Consider the following 23,276-nt stretch of genomic DNA (forward strand, 5'->3'; position numbering starts at 1 on the left):
CCAAATTGTTGATGGAATCACCCCTTTAGGCAAATCTGAAGCGAAGTCCGGCCCAAGGAACTGACTTCCGGGCGGGGGAGGGGCGGCCAGCCCTTGATGGGGGACGTGGGCTTTGCCTCCGGCCCCGAGCCCGGGCTGCCTTTTGTGCTTTATCTCAGACCAGATGTGGCGTTTCTGGGGCAGCTCGTTTGCAGGGGTCTGCGTGGAAGTTTCCTTGGGTCGTTTCGCTGCGCGTTACGGACACGGAAAAGGGGAAAATAAGGAAACGCAAAGCACGCGGCACTCCGGATCTCACTTTTCTTGGCCGCTCTCCCGACCCGTAGCCGCGCCTTATTACGCCTGCGTGGGCGCCTCGTCTACAAAAGCGGGGCGCGGCGCGTCCAGTCGCCACAGTGTCTTCCTGTTGTCCGTCCGTCAGGTAGTGCGGGCTTGTTGTTTCGCCAGGAATCCCTGTGGCCGTGAAGATGGCGTCTACCAGCCGGTCAGTATGCGCGCTCGATCCGGGCGAGTGGAGGGTGGGCGGGGGGCGCCCGGCGGCCGCGGGGCTCCCGCGCCGGGCGGGGCGCCCAGGGGCTGCGGGCTGCGGCGGCGGCCCTGGCCGGCCGGCCGGACAAAGGCGCTTCCCTGCGACGCGGCTGTCTGGGGCGTCGCTGGGGCTGCCGAGACGTCGACGCTCCCACCCCGGGGTCTTAGATGGCCACCTCACCCAGGCTCCACCCTGGAGGGGCTCCTGTGTCCGCAGCCTCTAGTCTCTCTCCTTCGGTTGATAATGCAAACGTCTTTTTTTCTTCTTCTTCTTGCTTGGTCCTTTTTTTTTTTTTTTTCTTTTTTTCCCCCTACGCTTGTTTTTCCACCTACCGAGCGGCCGTGAGTCCTCCCTTCCAAAGAGCTGGAGAGGGTTAGTTCCAGGCCCCCGTCCGGCTGACAGCTGGAAACTTAGGGACGTCAGTATTGGTGAGCCTGATGGAGACTGATTACATCCCAGAGGCCCCCTGAATGGAGATGAAGGCATTTCAGAAGATACGTTCCCCCCTTCTTAAGAGATTTCTTTACAAATGTCTTCTGTATACTTTCCTGAAGAAAATCTTGCCTGCAGGAAAATTATTTACAAATGCTGGGAAGTCACTCGAATGCATTTTTAAAATGCATGTAGTGCCTGTAGAGACAGCTTTTAATCCTGTGACCTGAAAAAAGGCTTGCAGGCCTTAATTATATCTCTCGTTACCACCATGAGGTAGATACTAGAGTTTTTGCGTTAGTGTAAACTGAGTCATGCCATTGCAGGCTTTTCCAAGTTGAGTGTTAGAACAGGCTGTAGTAAGGCATGTATCTATTTCTTGTTAGCACACAGTTGGCTTTTAGTTAATTCATAATATATTAAAAGTAATTAAGTTCTATAATTTCTGGTAGGCAACTTTGGCATAAATTTTTGAACCTGAAGTAATCTGTGGAATTAAGTTCCCAATGAAAGCCATTATCATAAATGATAAGCTGGAGAAGTCCCGGCCCTTTATGTTACTGTATTTTATTTTATGTTTTTTTTAATAGGGAACAGTGAGGCAGCTTTAGCTAATGGCCTATTTGGCAATAATTCCTAAAGTCATTGACACTCTTGTTTACAGATTCTAATTCTATTATATGATTGGGTGTTCAGTCATAGGGCGTGGCTCTGTCAGGTAAGGCTTACTTGTAAGTAAATGGGAGACTTCAGCTTCCCAAAGACACCTAAACACAGGGTATGGTCTCTCCTGGCAGTAGATTTGAAAGGTGCATGTGGGCGTATTTGGACGTATAAGAATAGGAAAATGTATTTATATGAAATGTTACAGTATCAGCCTAGTAAATTCACTTGTTAAATTTCTTACCCAAAAGTACACTTTACTTTGTATGAAATGTTACAGTATCAGTCTAGTAAATTCACTTGATAAATTCCTTACCCAAAAAGTACACTGTACTTTGTATGCTTTGTTAAAAAAAAAATGTTCAAAATATTTTTTTTCTAAACGTGTCCAGCTCTATGTGTTATTGAATTGTTCAGCTTTTGAGTTTTTCTTCCAGTGAGAACAAAGGTAAATGCTAGTATTTCTGCCTTTTCCCTATTTTTAACTTGAGGAAGATACACAGTTACTAGACTATGAAGCTGCCTGATGTTTTCACAGAGAAGAGCACAAATGTTCTGAGTTCAAACTTAAGCTCCACCACTCTGTGATTTCAGGCAAATCATTCTCTGGGCATAATCTTTAAATGGAGATAATGCCTATCTTCAGGGTGGTTTTGGAGATTAATAATGTATGTATAGCACTAGATCCACAGTAGGCACCCAGTAAGTTATAGCTATAAAATGAGTTTGGCTTCTTAGGTAGTCGCAATTGCTTTAGTATTAGGGGTGATTGTTTACTACATTCCTTTCCTACTGTTTTTCCCCTTACTTCCCCTACAATCCGACTCTTGTAGTTTATCCTTTGTATTACTCTTGAGGAAATTTGATTAAAAGTTGAGTAACATGATTTTATTTTGGGTAGATAACACATTACACATAGTGAAAAGGCAAGAAAAGTGAAAAGTAGTCTGCCTTCTTCCCTAGCTTCCAGCCATCTAATTCTTCCCTAAAGCATTCCTTGTAACAGTTTCATGCTTTCCAGTGAGTCTCTGCTTTAGCAAATAATATGCACACTAGAGACCCAGTGTACCAATTTACACAAAGGTTGGGATTGGTGCACTGGCCAGGCCTGGCTGGCCAGGGGGAGGGGCCCCGGGCAGGAGGTTAGTGGGCCAGCCCTACCCTCTGGTCAAACTTCTGGTTAAGAAGACAATTTGCATATTACCCTTTTATTATATAGGATAGTTATAAGCCCTCCCACCACCCCCTGAAAAGGAGTCTAATGTAAACACTGTGCCTTGCTTTTTATCTTTTTTATGAAATTGGTGCACAGGTTTTAAGTGCACAGCTCAATTAATAAGTGAGCCTATACACAGAGCTACCACCCAGGTCAAGAAATCAAATACCACTAGCACCCTGGAAGCCTCCTTTGTGCCCGTAGTCATTACCACATCCTGATTTCTGACACCATAGATTTGTTTTGCCCACTTTAAGGTTTATGTAAATGGTATACATATGTATTCATGAGTAGTTTTTTTAATCAGCATTTTGATATTCATGTTATTGCATATAAGTGTAGTTCATACTTTTCTCACTTTTGTATAAAATTCATCTTTTTGAAGTAAGCATATCTTTGTGATGTTTCCATATCATATACATATATATGGATATATAGATAGATACAAACACATACTACATGATATTCCTTTTTAAGAGTGAAAAATACATCAATTCTTTGTATGGCCACCTGACTGTCCATATTATGCATTTGTAATTAGTTACTCTGCTAACATTTTCCTTTATTTCAAAATAATTTTTCCATAATTTTCGCTTTTTAAATATTTTATTTGTCATAATTTATGAAAGTATTTTTCTATAGGAATTTCTGGAATTGCATGAATGTAAAATGAACCCATCTCCCTTTTTTTTTTCATGAAAAGATTTCAACACATGTTCTGGTTACCTTGACTATATAAATTTTGGGAATGTGGATTATATTATCAGTTTTCCAGTGGGAATTACCTTCTGTGTTGAGAGTTAACATTCTAAACTGTATTATATGATAACTTTATCCAAAACCAGGAATACCTTTTTACATGGGTAATATCTTTTGGATGCATATTTGTGTTGGCTCTAACATAACCTTTTATTATATTACTTCAAATTCAATTTTTTTTTCATAATTAAACATTAGCTTTATTCTACATAATACAGAAAACATTCTCAGAATTACAATACCTATACTATGTCTAACATGAGTACTTAACAATGTTAATAGTTTTTATATAGGCCCTCTTTAAGTTCTATGTGCAAAGTTGTCTCATCACATTGATGTTTTTTTACATTGATGTCTTTCCTGTCATATTGGAAGTATAAAACTTAGTCTCCAATAAACTCAAAACAAAGGGCTCATAGGAATGATATTCCTTGAATTCTAACAGTTTATGGTCATTTCTTTGAAAGCCAGCTTTGCTGGATGTAGAATGTCTGCATCATGATTGGTTCTTTTAAAAATACATATATTTTTAATGATTTCAGAGAGGAGGGGACAGGAAGAGAGAGAGAAACATGAGAGAGAGAGAATCATTGGTTGGCTGCACGCCCTCTATTAGGGATAAAGCCTGCATCCGGGCATGACCAGGAGTCCAACCATGACCTCCTAGTTCATAGGTCATTGCTCAACCACTGAGCCATGCTGGCTGGGCGGTTCTTTTTCTTTTATATCCTTATTGTAATTCAGCATTTTTATTTTTTATTTTTATTTTATGGCATAAGGTTTTCCTGTCACAAGTAAACTTTTAAAGACAACTTATTTTCAGTGATACTAAACATTTGTGAGTATGAGGTCATATCCCCAGAAATAATTGCAAAATTTGTGTTAAATATCATGGTTGCTTTTTAAAACTGGTCATTTAAAGCTGTTGTGTCTTTCCCAAAATGTTTTATTTTAAAAATAAAATAATTGAGAAAATTATTAATATCAGAAATAGATTAAAAAGTAGCTTTTAAACTATGTCTTGATTGCCAATAAACTAATTCTGGACTAAATGAGATCATCATGGTTTAAGTAAAGCAGAGCCACATCTACTGCCCTCATTCATATTACTATTAGAGGCCCAGTGCATGAATTCATGCACCAGTGGGGTCCTTCGGCCTGGCCTGTGGGATCGGCTGAAACCAGCTCTCTGACATCCCCCAAGGGATCCTGGATTGCGAGAGGGTGCAGGCCAGGCCGAGGGACCCCATCAGTGCATGATGGGGGCCGGGGAGGGGCTGTGGGAGGGCTCCAGGGTATGTCTGGCCCATCTTGCTCAGTCCCAATTGGCCGGACCCCAGCAGCAAGCTAACCTATCAGTTGGAGTGTCTGCCCCTTGGTGGTTAGTGTGCATTATAGGAACTGGTTGACCAGTCGAATGTCTGCCTTCTGGTGGTCAGTGAATATTATAACAAGCGGTTAAGCGGCTTTAGCATATCATTAACATATTACCCTTTGATTAGTTGAACCGGTCAATTGGACACTTAGCATATTAGGCTTTTATAATATAGGACCAGCCGTTTGGTGCATGAAATTCATGTGGGGGGGAGGGGTAAGGAGCTCAGCCCGGCCTGCACCCTCTCGCAGTCTAGGACCAGTCAGGCATCCCCCTTGCAATCTGGGACCACTGGCTCCTAACTGCTCACCTTCCTGCCTGCCTGATTGCCCCTAACCACTCACCTGCCTGCCCGATCATCCCTAACCAGTCTGCCTGATGCCCCTAACTGTCTCTGCCTTGGCCTCCACCACTGCGACTTTGTCCAGAAGGATATCCAGAATAATGGTTAGGTTTTCTGGTTTAATTAGCATATTACACTTTTATTATTATAGATAAGACTAGGTTTAGTATACTATTCTAAATCTATCATCATGGTAAATAACAAGTAGAAAAATTTATTCTCTAATCAGAAAAATAAGTGGCAGGGGGCACACACTGAATGTAACTGTTACAGGTTATTATGGTAGCTAGTCATTTCAATGCTAATCAAAATTTTTTTAAAACTTAGTCACCTGTTGCCAAAACCAGTTTGGCTCAGTGGTAGAGCATCGGTCTGTGGACTGAAAGGTCCCGGGTTCGATTCCAGTCAAGGGCATGTACCTTGGTTGCGGGCACATCCCCGGTAGGGGGTGTGCAAGAGTTAACTGGCCGATGTTTCTCTCTCATCGACGTTTCTACCTCTCTATCTCTCTCCCTTCCTCTCTGTAAAAAATCAATAAAATATATTTTTAAAAAAACACAAAAAGACAAAAAAACTTGGTCACCTGTTAAGAAGAAAAAAACAATTGTTTTCTATTTAAAGTTTTTAATGCTTTTTGTGTCTTCAAACTAGTAACGTCTTATAAAAAATAATTCCAATGGAATCTATCTGTTAATAACTAGCTAGAATTTAAAGTGACTTAATTGAGGTGTTTACTTCAGAAATTTAGTTTAAATGTATTATAAATATATGTTAGAAAAGTGTTAAAAATCCTTCTCCCACCCCAAGAACACTACTTTGTTACATAGTGGTTGGGAGGATTGGTGTTTCTCACATATGTTTCACACATTGATGTTTCTCTCTTTCTCTCTCCCTTTATGTCTTCAGGTGAGAATTTAAAAAAGAAAACAAAAAAAATTTTTTTTTTTTTCCCCTTTCATTTAGTTTGGATGCTCTCCCAAGAGTCGCATGTCCAAACCATCCTGATTCGATTTTAGTGGAGGACTATAGAGCTGGTGATATGATCTGTCCTGAATGTGGCCTGGTTGTAGGTAAGCAGTTATTATAGTTTTAACTAATACCACTGTTTTGGATACTTGTCTTGTGTGTGTTTGCCAAACTGTCTTTTAGTGAATACATTTTGACTTTAAATAACTCATATTTTATTCATAATTATTATGAAACACTAAAAAAGAATTAGAAAAAATCAAGTAAAATCATTTAGAGATACCATATTTTATTGTTAGTTCAGATGCATATGTTTTTTATTTTTTTAAATAATTTAGAAAGGTTTTAATTGGAAATAAAAAGAATATTTTCTAAGCATATAGATGATATTTGTCCTGATTTTTATTTTTATTTTGCAGTACTATTTCTCTCTCTCACAAATTAGGTCTGAATTGCTTTAGTTTTTGCAGTTTCATGCAGAATACAAAAGATATGGAAAAATATCTCTAGATATTTATCAAGATAAAAAAATGATACTTTATTTTTAGTTCTTTTTATTTGGATATAATAACATTGCTCCTCACCAGGAACCCTTACATTAGCGAAGCCAAAATATTACTGTCAAGCCTTTACAAATATCAGAAAATGAATATAAATGCAAATGTAAATAAAATATTTGAATGTATGTGGGGAAGTTTACCACTGGCAATTAGAGGAACAGGATGGTGGGTAAGTAATGTGCAAATTACTGCCCTTGCCAATGGGAATGAAAATAGGATTGAAGGGATTATTGTCAGAAAATTAAATGAATTATCACATATAAAGAAGTAAAACAATGCCCATTATATAGAAAGCTCTTTATGTGTAACTACCATGGGTTCTTTTGAAGGAGCCCCTCTGCTGCAAAACTCAAAAGCCTACATACCAGCCCCCCCCCCCTTTTTTTGTAAATAATTTTTTATTGTTATTACATATGTTCCTTTTCCACCCCTGAACCCCCCATAGGTCTCCTCCAGCTCCCCTCTCCCCCAGACTTTCAGCACCCTATTGTCTGTGTCCATGAGTTATGCATATATGCATACAAGTTATGCATATATGCCCCTAACTGCCTTTGCCTTGGCCTCCACCACTGTGACTTTGTCCAGAAGGATATCCAGAATGATGGTTAGGCTGTCTTACCTGCCCTTCCCCGCCTTCTGAGATTTCACATACTGTTCCATGCTTCCATGTCTCTGGATCAACTCCGTTCATTAGTTTATTACTTAAGATTCCACATATGAGTGTAATACTTGACTGACTTAATCTCACTTAGAATGATACTCTCACTTCCCTCCATGCTGTCTCAAAGGGTGAAAGATACTTCTTTTTCACTGCTGCATAGAATTCTATGGTATAAATGTACCACAGCTTTTTTGTCCACTCGTCTACTGATGGGCACTTGGGCTGTTTCCAGATCTTTTGTAAATTGTGCTGCTATGAGCATAGGGGTGCATACATTCTTTCTGATTGGTGCTTTGGAAATTTCAGGACATATTCCTAGAAGGATCACTGGGTCAAATGGCAATTCCATATTTAATTTTTTGAGGAAACTCCGTACTCTTTTCCATAATGGTTGTACAAGTCTGCATTCCCATCAGCACTAGGGTTCCCTTTTCTCCACATCCTTTCCAGCACTTGTCGTTTGTTGATGGTAGCCATTCTGACAGTTGTGAGATGGTAAATTGTCATTTTGCATCTCTCTGGTGATTAGTGACTTTAAGCACTTTTCATATGTCTCTTGGCCATCTGTATGTCCTCTTTGGAGAAGTGTCTATTTAGGTCCTTTCTCATTTTTTAATTGGATTGTTTGTCTTCCTTTTGAGTTCCTTAATATATTTTGGATGTTAACCCTTCATCAGATGTATCATTGCTAAATATGTTCTCCCATACAGTGAGCTGTCTTTTCGTTTTGTTGATGGTTTCATTTGCTATGCACAGCCTTTTGTTTGATGTAGTCCCATTTGTTTATTTTCTTCGGCTTAGGAGATGTATCAGTAAACATATTGCTATGAGAGCTGTCTGAAATTTTGCTGCCTATGGTTTCACATCTTAAATTTAAGCTCTTTATCCATTTTGAGTTTATTCTTCTGTATGGTTTAAGTTGGTGGTCTAGTTTCATTATTTTTTGCTTTTACCTGTCCAGTTTTCCCAACACTATTTATTGAAGACACTCTCTTGACTCCATTGCATGCTCTTACCTCCTTTGTCAAATATTAATTGAGCATAATGGCCTGAGTCGAGTTCTGGGTTCTCTGTTCTGTTCCATTGGTCTATATGCCTGTTCTTATGTCAATACCAAGCTGTTTTGATTATGGTGGCTTTGTAGTATAACTTGAAATCTGGTATTGTGATTTGTCCAACTTTGCTTTTCTTTTTCAAAATTGCTGCAGCTACTCGGGGCCTTTTTATTCCATATAAATTTTTAGAGTAATGGATCTAACTGTGAAATATGCCGTTGGTATATTAATAGGGATTGCATTGAATCTGTAGATTGCCTTGGGTAGTATAGACACTTTAATGATATTGATTCTACCAATTCAAGAACACGGTATAATCTTCCACTTATTTGTATCTTCTTCTGTCTCTGTGTTCAATATCCTGAAGTTTTCCCAGGTGCATACGTTTTATAATGTTGGATAGGAGGGAATATTAATTTGAAAATTAATTCAAAAAAAGGCCCCAAGTTTCCTGAGTTCTTAGTCTTTAAATATTTGATGGGGCATTGAGGATGGCAGGATAACACCCATGTAATATAACTTTTGTGGCTTTTATTTAATTTATTTCAGAGCATAAAAGTATATCTGTGTTGAATCTTATCCAAGGCTTTTTGGGAAACAAAAAAGATTTGTGTAATTTTCATTTCCTATGGAATGATTTAATTATACTTTTTCTAGTGTGAAATTGTCATTGCTAAAAATATTTCTTAAAACTTCACTTTTATTTCTTTGCTTACTAATCTAGAAATACAGCGAAACTGATAGAAATGGTCTATTTAAAAATTATTTTGCCCAGCCAGTGTGGCTCAGTTGGTTAAGTGTTGTTGTCCCATGCACCAGGAGGTTGGGAATTTGATTTCTGGTCAGGATACATGCTCAGGTTGGGAGCTCAATCCTCAGTAGGGGGCAAGCAGGAGCCAGTGATCGATGCTTCTCTCTCAACCATACTTCTATCTCTCCCTCTCCCTTCTTCTCTCTGAAATCAATAAAAACATTTAAATATATAAAAACCTAATATGCATATTGTCCCTGAGGGAGTTAGACTGGGAGACAAATCACTCACTATGAAATACATTGACCATCAGGAGGCAGCCTGGAATGAAGGAAGGCCCTGGCCAGCAGCTGGAAGGCCCTGATTGGCCTTATCGCAGGTCAGGCCTAGGAACCCTACCTGTGCACATATTTCATGGCCTGGGCCTCTAGTATTTTTATGAAAAGTATTATGATAGGGTTGCAGCCATGCCTTAGTTATTTGAAAATGCTAGGATTGTGGGAAGTATAACAGATACATTGGTGTTGATGTACTGTAGATGTGTTTATTGGAGGACATCTGTAGTCATCTAAGTAGGCTGCTTTTCTCAAACCTCCAGTGGGAATTTTAAATCAGAGCTGCTAATAAGAATTGAAATCCATTTGCATTGTATTATACTCAGTAATAAATATTTTTAACAGCTAGTTCACTTTACAGTAGGCACTGTTCTAAATGATTTACATGTTCACTCAGTTTAACCTCAGAGAAATATGTGAAGTGAATACTCCGCACATTATCTTTATTTTGGAGGTTAGGAAACTGAAGTTTAGGTAATCTGGCAGTCTTGCTCCTCTGTCTGCATGGAAGCCAAATATCTATCTTACATAATAAAATGAGTTCAAGTGGAAATTGGCACACTACGACCCACTGCCTGTTTATATATGGCCTGTATGCTAAGAATGGCTTTTACATTTTTAAATGGTTGAAAAAAATCAAGAGAATAATATTTTGGGGCACATGAAAATAATCAAATTCTTATTTTTAGTGTTGATAAAGTTTTACTGGAGCACTGCCACAATCATTTGTTTACGTATTGACTATTGCTGCTTTCATAATACAACAGCAGAATTTAGTAGTTGTAACAGAAACCATATGTCTTGCTCTCATCACTCTGTACTGCTGCTCAGTGCACTACAATACCCAGCTGATAGTTAAAATCCCACAGCATTTTTTAGTAACGAGCATATCTCCATACTGCAACATTTTATTTATTTGTTTTGTTATCATTGCATACTCATCATATCAAAACAAACAACAAACAATGAACTTGAATGTCATGCTTTTAAGGCCCGATGTAGTATGAGTTATTTTTGTTATTGAGTTAGATGGTGAAGCTATGATATTTTAGCTCTGCTAAAAGAATGCAGTAAACATTTAGATTATCAGACAAAACACTGTCACAGTTTTTCAACTGAGGAAAACAATGGTCAGAAAATTTAGAAAATGTAAAGTGGAATATCTCATCACATCAGAATTTCTTCACAAAAATAAAAGAATGAAAATAAGGCTGCAGCTAAAGTTTCTGAGTGGCTCATTTGTAGGCCAAGCAGGGAAAGTCATTTACCAATGGTAAGTTAATTCATGTGTGATTGCAACAGCTGAATAAATATGTCCAGAGAAAAACTTGTTTATTAAGACTATTAGCCTTTCAGTGAGAACAGTTGTTTGAAGAGTTGAGGACATTAGGATCAACATCGATACTCAAAATATATTTAAAGTATTTTTCCTAGACTCTTGATGACTAGACAGATGTTACTAATGTTGAGTTTATTCAAGGAGTCAGTGCAGAGTTTGCAGAGTTTGAAACTGCATGGAACATCCATAGGAGAAAATATTTTCAAAGAAGTTGCCAGAGTATTGATTCAGAGTAACCTGAAGTGGAATCTGCTAAAATGTATTCTAACTGATGGTGGTGAAAAAAAAAAAAAAAAGTGTGGAACAGAAGTCTTATTTGCAAAGTGTAAAACTGTAAGACTTTTACAAACCTGTAAGTTATTCATTGTATTTTTCGTCAACAGATTCATTGTGGAAAAAGTTTGAATCTATCGTGTATTATTACTGATCCAATAGTGTCAGTAGTGGACTTCATTCAATTTCATGGGTAGTTCTACCACACGGTAATTTGTTAGTTTAGTAGTGGAAAAGTTACCTTGTAATTTTTTTAGCTTAGGGCCAAGATTGAAATTTTTCTGAACCAGTATTGCCTTCAACAACTATTAAACACTGAATGGCTTTGGTAATTAACTATGCTGCAGACTTGCTAATATTTCTTAATGAATTCAACCTACAATCACAAGGCAAAACAGTGCCTATATGTTAAACACTGTGATAAAGTGAATTTGACAGCAACTAACATCTGAATCATAAGTAATGTTTAATTGCTTTATTTAGTATTTTATATACTTTCATTGATGTCAGAAGTTAAAACAAGAACTAAGATCTTCATTCCCAAACAGATCTGCAGCAGATATACAGGGTGTTCCCAAAAAATGTATGTACAGTATGACAGCTGATAGCTCAATTTTGAAAATGAAATGTATATTAATAAAATTGCCTTTAATTATTCAAAGTGTATGTATATGTATTTTTTGGGTCACCCTATATTGCCAGGCTCAAACTGTATTTTCACTAGTGTTTTTCAGATGTGGATACAAAAGCAAAGGAAATTTTCATCTTTTGAAATCTGTTTAATTGTGCATCCCTTCCTGGACTGTGAGAGGGGGCAGGCCAGGCTAAGGGACCCCCCTCCTTGCCCCCTCAGTGCACAAACTTTCATGCACCAGGCCTCTAGTCTATAATAACAGAGTCTATTAAACCAGACATCCTTCCAGACAAGCCGGGGCCGGAGGGAAGCCGCCCAGGTCCTTCCTGGGTGCCTGCCAGTGGGACCGGATCGAAAGCCAGTGCTGGCAGCCAGGGGAAGTTGCATGAATTTTTGTGCATTGGGCCTCTAGTATTAATAATAAATTTAGATTGTAGCATATAATTAGATTTGCATTATCTTGCTGGTTTAAAGGCATGTGCTCTTTCTTAACAGCTAAATTCAAGTCTTTCTTACACTATGGAGACAGAGGAGAAATTAAGCTAAGCAACTCTTCTGCAATCCACTTAAATAAGTGGCTTTTTTCTTATTTAAGATACTGATGTTCATAGGAATTTAAGTCCAGACATGTAACATCATCATCTGTTAAATGACCTTATAATAATGGCTTGATTGTACTTGCCATAAAAGTTTATTTTCTAAAAAATTTAAGATTATATCATATTTATTGAATAATCAACAGACAAGTTTAGAGACTGAAACTCAGAATTATTGTATTTTTTTAAAACTGTAATTAATGTTTAACTTGTGCTTGAAACTTATGATAGCTTCTCTTAATTTCATATTCAAGGCTAGATACCACTCAGTTGTCATTTTCAAAGCCATATATTATGCAGATGAGTTGGAAAGGAGAAATAATTTTTATTTTATTTATTTATTTATTTATTTATTTATAAATATATTTTATTGATATTTCACAGAGAGGAGGAAGGGAAAGAGATAGAGAGGCAGAAATGTCAATGAGAGAGAAACATTGACCAGCTGCCTCTTGCACACCCCCCACCGGGGATGTGCCCGCAACCAATGTACATGCCCCCGACCGGAATCGAACCTGGGACCCTTCAGTCCGCAGACCGACGCTCTACCACTGAGCCAAACCGGCTTCGGCAGGAGAAATAATTTTTAAAATGAAATAATTCATAATATAAAAATTATATTTATCTTATATGATATATATTATCTTTTCTCCAGCCTTTACTAACACTTTCTCACTTTCCTTCAAACCTGCATTCATAGTCTCCTTGAAACCCACCAATCAGTTACAAAACCAGTGCCACATGTTTTTAGGACTTTCTTAAAGCAGTATCATACTTTGAGGAAACCATTTCTGTTTCAATTACATAACAAACTCAGAACTTTGTGGCTTATAGCAACCATTTTATTTTACTCATGATTTCACAGGAAGGACTCATCTGGGGCATTGTTTCCACATGGCACAGGCTACACCTGGAGGATCCACTTCCATGATGGTTTCTTCACCTGCATTTCTTGGCCTCCTCTCCTGGGTCTGTCATTGTCAGGGCAGTGGTCAGCAAACTCATTAGTCAACAGAGCCAAATATCAACAGTACAATGATTGAAATTTCTTTTGAGAGCCAAATTCTTAAAACTTAAACTTCTTCTAATGCCACTTCAAAATAGACTTGCCCAGGCCATGGTATTTTGTGGACGAGCCACATTCAAGGGGATAAAGAGCTGCATGTGGCTTGAGAGCCAGTTTGCCGACCATAGGTCTCTGTGGTTGTGTCAGTGTAGTCATATTTCATACATGGTGGTTGGTTTCTAAGACTAATATCCCAAGAGCAAGTGTTTTATACTTGGGTAGTTAAGTGATCATAAGGAATATGATCACTTCTGTATTCTATTAGTCAAAGTAGTCCGAGGTCTCACCTAGATTGGAAGGGGTGGAGAAATAGGTTTCATATCAGTGTGAGAGGGACAAGGTCATGTTACAGAAGAGCATGTGAATGGGAGATACTGCTGCTGTCTTTGGAAAATATAATACTACACATTTAATGTCTTTTGTTTCCCTTCTATCCCAATATTTCAATGGCTGTGTAGTAGTTAGTATATCCTGTAACTTAGGCCTTTACAATTTTTGTAGCTATTTTTAACACTATTTAACAAGTAATCATTTTACTTTCCTCTCTTATTTGAATTATAGGATTTTAATTTTAAACATATGAAGTATTATGATTTGTGATTGGCTGTCTCACCTTATCAGTAATCCTTAAGATATTGGTAGTGACCTCTAAAATAGGGCCAGTTTTTAAAGCAAAGCTTTGTCATTGGCTCTAACAGCACTTTATATTTTCTGTTTCTCTCTCCCCCCGCCCCAAATCCTAACAGTTTAATTGTATAGCATTAAAAGATGAGCACTAGGTGTCACTATAATCATATTTAGATAATTTATATATAAATTTTACTTTGTACATTGTTTATATATTGGCAAAGTATTAATTTAGTAACGGTTGTAATAGCTATTATTTTATTTTATTTTTTCAAAATATATTTTATTGATTTTGTACAGAGAGGAAGGGAGAGAGATAGAGAGTTAGAAACATCGATGAGAGAGAGTGTCATTGATCAGCTGCCTCTTGCACACCCCCTACTGGGGATATGCCTGCAACCAAGGTACATGCCCTTGACCGGAATCGAACCCGGGACCTTTCAGTCCCCAAGCCAACGCTCTGTCCATTGAGCCAAACCGGTTTCGGCTGTTGTAATAGCTATTAAAACATGAAGTTGGTTATCATAACTTTTATAAGTAGGATTTCACAACAAGAGGTTGTTTAGAACTACTTGTATCATTTCTAGTTAAAGCCACTTTTGTGAAACCATTTGAAATTGCTTTTAAGAGCAATTAAGGAAAATACTGGTAACTAGTTTAGAGTTAAAAGAGAAAATGAGTCAATTTGATCTCTTCTCCTAGGCTCATTTTGAGTGTTGTTTATATCAGTGAATCTGAAACATGAATTATGAATATTCACTAAGAATCAGCTGAGACTAATCATGTCAAGTTCACTGCCTATCAGGTTGTTGATATACACTGAGTGGCAAGATTATTATCTCTGAATGCATAATAATATGGCCACTCAGTATCTATATAATATATAAACATATTTTGGAAATGTGTGTGTGTGTGTGTGTGTATTTAACACGCCTGGATTGTTTTCTCCTCACTGTTAAGATTGCTACCTTAAGTTCTTCTAGTTTTAATAGTGTATTACAAAATGCTTTTGGTTGGATTTACAATCTATAGCTTTCATGGTAAGGAGTTTAAATGTCTACTTGTCTTTATGTACTATTTCTTGTAGACTAGAAGGCAAAGTCCCTTGATTGTATGGACATTCAATCTCATCTCTCTCCCTACCCCATTATTCCTTATAGCAGAGGCTGCTGATTGTTTCCCAGGATGTTTTTCCACTCCTTAGTAATAGAACCCCCTTTGGTTTTAACTGGGCATGTGGCTGCCCAGCTAGACTGTATTTCCCAGCTTCACTTGTAGTTGGGTATGGCCATGTGGGTTGTAAGTAGAAGAGTTGTGTGCAATTCTCAATTCTTCCCTAAGGGATGTGCCTTCCCTTTATTCCGTCCTCCTGGCTAGAATTTAGACCGTGATGCCAGAACTACCAACAGTCATCGTACACTACAAAATGCAAGTCATCCAAGATGAAGATAGGTTATCAAAAAAATAGAAGCCTGAGTTACACTAGTTAAGAACTTTATTGTGGACTGTTAATGTGAGAGTTCTAGCTTCTCTTAAGTTGGTGTTATATTTGCTTTGAATAGAAACCTACCTGCACCATTTGTAATACACTGCTGGAACCATACTGGGAGTTTATTTAGTTTCAGTCCTCTAGAATTTCTAGAATTGCATTAGTAGAAATGAAGAGACATTTCATTAAAAAAAAAAAAGTATATTCGTTTGATATGGTTCAAATCCACTTGTTTATGACAAAAATCAAGTCTTTAAGAATAAGATTGCTTGCCCTAGCTGGTTTGGCTCAGTGGGTAGAGCTTTGGCCTGAGGACTGTGAAGGGTCCCAGGTTTGATTCTTTTCAAGGGCACATGCTTGGGTTGTGGGCTCCATCCCCAGTAGGGCGTGTGCAGGAGGCAGCTTATCAATGATTTCTCATCTGATGTTTCTATCTCTCTACTCTCCCTTCCTCTCTGAAATCAATAAAAATCTATTTTAAAAAGTAAAAGAATAAGATTGCTTTGTTGTCAAAGCCAAGTAAGGTGTGTCATTTGCTGTTCCTGATGAAGTTTGAGCAACTTAGTTGCTAAGCGACTTCGCTGGATTATCAAATAAAATCCATGGAGAAGCAACTATACCCACCATGCATTTAGGCTATAAAAACCAAAAGTTGGGGAGGACAGAGGGTTTCTTGGGCAGGAGACAGTGAGGGTGGGAGGCAGGGAAGACTCGGGATTGCCAAGTGCCTGGAAGCACCAGAGAGTCTGGGATATACAAATCTGCTGGGGGTGGGGTCAGGCCTTGTGCTCCTAGAGGTTAGGAGGGATGGCAGGGGTGCAGTAACTGGGGATCCCCTTCCAGTGAAGCTCCTCCTCCACCCCTAACCCCCATAACCTGTCCATTTGTATGAAGGGGTGGGAAGCAGGTACACAATGCCTGGGCGGGATGCCCCTTGGATGTTTGTATTGCTTTATTTGATTCTTGGTACATGTTGAAGGGGTGGCAGGAGAGTTGTCTTCCAATATGGTTTCCTTTTGCTTGCTTGGCCGAGCTGCCCTGTGTGATGCCTTTTTCCTTCCTTCCCTGCTGCCCTAAGCTAACTCGCATGAGATCACCGAGGATGAAACTGGGCCCTGTTGTATTGCGGGGAGTATGTGCTCCACAGGAACCTGCTGATCCAGGGAGGGTTGGGTCATTCACTGCGGGGAAAGACCGATTTAAACTAGCCGCAGCTTAGATAGGCGCTGGCTGAGCCGTTTGCAGAGTGTTTATCATTCCTTATGACTGTTTCCTTGGAAACCACAAACTCAGGATAGCATTGGAATGCTGCTTCCCCCTAATCTGAAACCCTGATTCTCTAGGCCAGTGACGTAGATGCCCCAGGCAAGTGTGGAACGTCCCTTTTTTACTGATATGATGGCACACAGCCAGGTTTTAGGTAGGCTAGGATTTGGGCTCCTACCTGCGACAGTGCAGGGGGCAGGGACATAGCCTACTGATTTGATTGTTACATGATGGCATTCGGACCAATTTGCATATTAACCTTTTTATTAGATAGGATAGTCTTATTTTAGCTATTATAAACCTTCATGTATAGACTTTCTGTCAGGTATTAATTTTACAAAACTGTTAGTGGTTTAAAAAGATACTGGCAAAAGCTGACAGTTTCTTATAGTTACCTGGTGGGCAGATTTGTACTTATGGTGCAGAGTAGGACTTATCCTTCTAGAAGATGAGGCCTCCATGTCATTTATTGACCATAGAAGAGGGATGGTATTAGACCACAAAGAAAAATTGTTTCTCCTTTGCACAAAATGTAGAACACTCAGACAGTACTACTCAAAGCTGGGGGAGAACACCAGGAAAACACAAGAATGTTATAGCCCAAATATATTGATAGTATTGCAAGGCTAGTACTAAAATTAATACTCCAGGCAGGTCAAACACATCCTATTCAAAGTGAGATCTAGGAAGAAACTTTAGGTCACTGTCTCCCTCCTGGGCACCATCTTTGGAACCAGCTCACACATCCCCATCTTTTCAAGTATGGACTAAAGGCAGCAGTCTTTTCTTGTAATGCTCCCTAATTGGCAATAATTGACCACAAAACATCATATTCAGTAAAGGCTTTCTCTTAAGCTGCAGCCAGTTAACGAACATCTGGGACTGCTGGCTCCTAAATATTCACCTGCCTGCCTGCCTGATTGCCATTAACCACTTCTGACTGCCAGCTTGATCACCCCTAACTGCTCCCCTGCCGGCCTGATTAACACCTAAATGCTCCTCTGCCAGCCCAATCGCCCCCAACTACCCTTCCTGCCAACCTGATCACCCTAATTGCCTCTGCCTGCCTGACCACCCCTAACTGCCCTCCTCATGGCCAATTTGACTCTGATTGGTCAGTTCCTATGCCAGTCAGCATCAATAGCTCTGCCTCCTAGGCAGCCATTGGCTCCTAACAGCTCACCCAGATTTGATCCTGATTGGTCTGTTTCGTTTTCTTTCTTTTTTTATTATTATTATTATTTTTTTAATATATTTTGTTGATTTTTTTTGCCCCCCTCCCTCCCTCCCTCCCACACATCCCCTCCCTCCCCAGAGTTTTGTGTCCATTGGTTGTACTTATATGCATGTATAAAAGTCCATCGGTTGATCTATTATCTCCCCCAGATCTTCCTCCCCTCCCCGCTGTAATTTGACAGTCTACTTGTTGATATAGTGTCTCTATATCTATCTTTTGGTTCATCAGTTTATAATGCTCTTTATTATCCACAAATGAGTGAGGTCATGTGGTGTTTCTCTTTCATTGATTGGCTTATTTCACTCAGCATGATGTTCTCCAATTCCATCCAGGTTGCTGCAAATGATGAGAATTCCTTCTTCTTTATGGCAGCATAGTATTCCATTGTGTAGATGTACCATAATTTTTGGATCCAATCATCTGCTGACGGGCACCTAGGCTGTTTCCAAATTCTGGCTATTGTAGATTGTGCTGCTATGAACATAGGGGTGCATATATCCTTTCTGATTGGTGTTTCTAGTTTCTTGGGATATATTCCTAGAAGTGGGATTACTGGGTCAAATGGGAGTTCCATTTTCAGTGTTTTGAGGAAACTCCACACTGTTCTCCACAGTGGTTGCACCAGTCTGCATTCCCACCAGCAGTGCACGAGGGTTCCTTTTTCTCCGCAACCTCGCCAACACTTGTCGTTTGTCGATTTGTTGATGTTGGCCATTCTAACAGGTGTGAGATGGTACCGCATTGTTGTTTTGATATGCATCTCTCGGATAATTAGTGACTTTGAGCATGTTTTCATGTGCCTTTTGGCCTTCCTTCTGTCTTCTTTTGAAAACGTTCTATTTAGATCCATTGCCCATTTTTTAATTGGATTATTTATCTTCCTTTTATTTAGTTGTATAAGCTGTTTGTAGATGTTGGAGATTAAACCTTTATCAGTGGTATCATTTGCAAATATGTTCTCCCACACTGTGGGCTTTCTTGTTGTTTTGTTGATGGTTTCTTTTGCTGTAAAAAAGCTTTTTATTTTGATGTAGTCCCATTTGTTTATTTTCTCTTTAGCTTCCATTGCCCTAGGGGTAGTATCAGTGAAGAAGTTCTTTTGGCATACGTCTGAGATTTTGCTGCCTGTGGATGCTTCTAGTATTTTTATGGTTTCCCGTCTGATGTTTAAGTCCTGTATCCATTTTGAGTTTATTTTTGTGAATGGTGTAAGTTGGTGATCTAGTTTCATTCTTTTGCATGTGTCTGTCCAATTTTCCCAACACCATTTATTGAAGAAACTGTCTTGACTCCATTGTATATTCGTGCCTCCTTTGTCAAATATTAATTGAGCATAGTGATTTGAGTTGATATCTGGGTTCTCGATTCGATTCCATTGATCTATATGTCTGTTCTTGTGCCAGTACCAGGCTGTTTTGAGAACAGTGGCTTTGTAATATAGTTTGAAGTCTGGTATTGAGATCCCTCCTACTTTACTCTTCTTTCTCAGGATTGCTGTGGCTATTCGGGGTCTTTTATTGTTCCAAATGAACTTTTGGAGAGTTCTTTCTACGTCGGGGAAATATGTCGTTGGTATTTTAATGGGGAGTGCATTGAACCTATAGATTGCTTTAGGAAGTATGGACATTTTGATGATGTTGATCCTACCAATCCATGAACATGGTATGTTCTTCCATCTCCTTCCATCTTCCTCTATCTCTTTTTTCAGTGTCGTGTAGTTTTCCACATATAGGTCCTTTACTTCCTTAGTTAAATTTATTCCTAGGTATCTTAATTTTTTTGGTGTGATGGTAAATGGAATTGCTTTTTTAGTCTCTGTTTCTGCAGTTTCTCTGTTGGTGTATAGAAAAGCCATGGATTTCTTGGTATTAATTTTGTATCCTGCTACATTGCCAAATTCATTTATTAAGTCAATTAGTTTTTTAATGGAGTCTTTTGGGTTTTTTATGTACAATATCATGTCATCTGCAAATAAGGATAACTTTACTTCTTCTTTTCCAATTTGGATGCCTTTTATTTCCTCCTCTTGTCTAATTGCAATGGCTAGTACTTCCAGTACTATGTCAAACAGGAGTGGCGAGAGTGGGCATTCCTGTCTTGTTCCTGTTCTTAGAGGGAATGGTTTTAGTTTTTGCCCATTGAGTATGATGTTGGCTGTGGGTTTATCATATATAGCTTTTATTATGTTGAGGTATGATCCTTGTACTCCCACCTTGTTAAGAGTTTTTATCAGAAAAGGGTGTTGGATTTTATCGAATGCTTTTTCTGCATCAATTGATATGACTATATGATTTTTATCTTTCTATTTGTTTATGTGATGTATCACGTTTATTGATTTGCGGATATTGTACCATCCTTGCATTCCTGGAATAAATTCTACTTGGTCGTGGTTTATGATCTTTGTGATGTTCTTCTGGAGTCGATTTGCTAGAATTTTGTTCAGGATTTTGGCATCTATGTTCATGAGGGATAGTGGCCTGTAATTCTCTTTCATTGAGTTGTCTTTATCTGGTTTGGGTATTAGGGTGATGCTGGCTTCATAGAAGGAATTTGGAAGTGTTCCTTCCTCTTGGATTTTTTGGAATAGTCTGAGGAGGATAGTTTTTAGTTCTTCCTTGAATGTTTGGTAAAACTCTCCTGTGAAGCCATCTGGCCCTGGGCTTTTGTTTGCTGGAAGCTTTTTGATGACTGTTTCAATTTCTTCCCAAGTCACTGGTTTATTGAGATTTTTAGATTCTTCCTGATTGAGTTTTGGAAGATTATATTTTTCTAGGAATATGTCCATTTCCTCCTGGTTGTTCAGTTTGTTGGAGTAGAGTTGTTCATAGTATTTTGTAACAATCCGTTGTATTTCGGTGGGGTCTGTTGTTATTTCACCTCTTTCATTTCTGATTTTGTTTATTTGGGTCCTCTCTGTTTCTTGGTTAGTCTGGCTAGAGGTCCATCTATCTTGTTTATCCTTTCAAAGAACCAGCTCTTGGTTTTATTGATCTTATGTATTGTTTCTTTGGTCTCTATGTCGTTTATCTGTGCTCTGATTTTTGTTATTTCCTTCCTTCTACTTACACTGGGCTTTTCTTATTGCTCTTTTTCTAACTCTTTGAGTTGTAGAGTTAGATCATTTGCTACACTTTTTTCTAGCTTTTTGCAATAGGCTTGTAAGGATATGAACTTCCCTCTCAAAACTGCTTTTGCTGTGTCCCATAGATTTTGGATTGTTGTGTTTTCATTGTCATTTGTTTCCAGGATGTTTTTAATTTCTTCCTTGATTTCTCTGGTAACCCAGTCCTTGTTTAATAGCATGCTGTTTAGTCTCCATGTGTTTGATTTCTTTGGATTACAGTGGTGCCTCGCATAAAGAACGCCTCGCACAGCGAACGCTGCACACAACGAACTTCATTTCATGATTCATACAACAAACTTCGTTTCACACAACGAAGTCGCCCGAGCTTCCACGACCGCTTTGCCCGAGCTTCCACGACTGCTTCGCCCGAGCTTCCACGATCGCTGCTGATGTATTGCATTCTTCCGCGCAGGCACTGCAGGCAGTCGTTAGTTACTGCACTTAACTTAAGCACGTATCGCGGCAATCATTCTTCATTACGAATTAAATCACGCACGTATCACGGCAGTCGTCCTTTTAAGTTAAACTCAATATTTTTTTTATATCATGGCTTCTAAAAAAAGCAGGAAGGTGATTTCTGTTGAAATGAAACAGGAAATAATTAGAAGGAGTGAATGTGGGGTAAAACAGTGTGACCTCGTCAAAGAGTTTGGCCTCAGCAAGACCACCATTTTCACCATTTTGACAAATAAGGATGCAATCAAATCAGCCAAAGTAGCCAAAGGAGTATCAAAACTATTTCATGAAAAACATAGGTCTTCAATCCACGAGGAAATGGAGAGGCTATTAGCGATTTGGATTAAGGACAGGCAGGTGAAAGGTGACGTAACAACCCAAGATATTATCTGTCACAAAGCCAAGAGAATTTATGACAATCTAAAGAAAAACGTCCCTGGAAGTAGCAGCAATCAAGATAATGAAGAAGAATTCAAAGCCAGCAGGGGGTGGTTTTTTAGATTTAAGAAAAGGTGTGGAATCCACAGCGTTACTATGCATGGTGAGGCTGGCAGTGCTGACAAGAAAGAAGCAGAAAAGTTCTCTATTAACTTTCAAAAATGTATTAAGGATGAAGGATACTGCCCACAACAAGTGTTCAATGCCGATGAAACGGGTCTTTTCTGGAAAAGAATGCCGAGCAGAACCTTCATTACAAAAGAGGAGAAGAAACTGCCAGGACACAAAGCCATGAAGGACAGCCTTACCCTTATGTTTTCGTCTAATGCCAGCGTAGACCTCAAGATCAAACCTCTATTGGTTTATCACTCTGAAAATCCAAGAATTTTCAAGAAAAATAACGTTATTAAGTCCAAACTGCCCGTCCATTGGAAGTCCAATCAAAAAGCCTGGGTGACCCAAGTTATCTTCAACGAATGGATTCTGGAAACCTTTGCTCCTGCCGTGAAGAAATTCTTGCTGGAAAAAGAACTGCCGCTCAAAGCCCTTCTGATACTTGACAATGCCCCTTCTCACCCAAAAGACCTAGAGGAAATATTGCAGGAAAATGATCCTTTTATCAAGGTGCAGTATTTGCCACCAAACACCACATCCATTCTTCAGCCAATGGATCAGCAAGTTATTGCGAACTTTAAAAAACTCTACACTAGAGCCCTCTTTAATAAGGTGTTTGAAGAATGCGAGTTTGGTGGAGACAATATGACTGTCCGAAAGTTTTGGAAGGAGAAATTTGATGCCCTTATGGCAATACAACTTATACAGAAGGCCTGGGAAGAAGTGTCACAAAGGACCCTCATTTCTGCTTGGAAGATGCTTGTGCCTTCGTGGACCCAGGAAGAAGCAGTAGTTGATGACACAGAAGTGGTGAAGGACATCATCACAGTGGCCCAAAGGTTGGAATTAGAGGTAGAGGAACTTATTGAGGAACACGAAGAAGAGCTGACAACTGAAGAGCTCCAAGCACTTCTGGTCCAGCAACAGGACAATGCTCAAAGGGAAGCGTCATCTGATAACGAGGAGCAACAATCA

General features: G+C 39.0%; 1 protein-coding gene across 1 annotated transcript in view; it reads left to right on the forward strand.

The window, feature by feature from the left end:
- Positions 1–320: 320 nt before the first annotated feature.
- The window catches only part of GTF2B (general transcription factor IIB), a 35,406-nt gene continuing 12,450 nt past the window's right edge, over positions 321–23,276 (forward strand). The window contains exons 1-2 of the mRNA XM_036446887.2: positions 321–481; positions 6,278–6,384. Coding sequence (XP_036302780.1) covers positions 465–481; positions 6,278–6,384 — 124 coding nt within the window. The 5' untranslated portion in view covers positions 321–464. The remainder of the gene's footprint in view (positions 482–6,277; positions 6,385–23,276) is intronic.

The sequence above is a fragment of the Pipistrellus kuhlii genome, unplaced genomic scaffold (genome assembly GCF_014108245.1).
Source record: "Pipistrellus kuhlii isolate mPipKuh1 unplaced genomic scaffold, mPipKuh1.p scaffold_m20_p_2, whole genome shotgun sequence".
NCBI lineage: Eukaryota > Metazoa > Chordata > Mammalia > Chiroptera > Vespertilionidae > Pipistrellus > Pipistrellus kuhlii.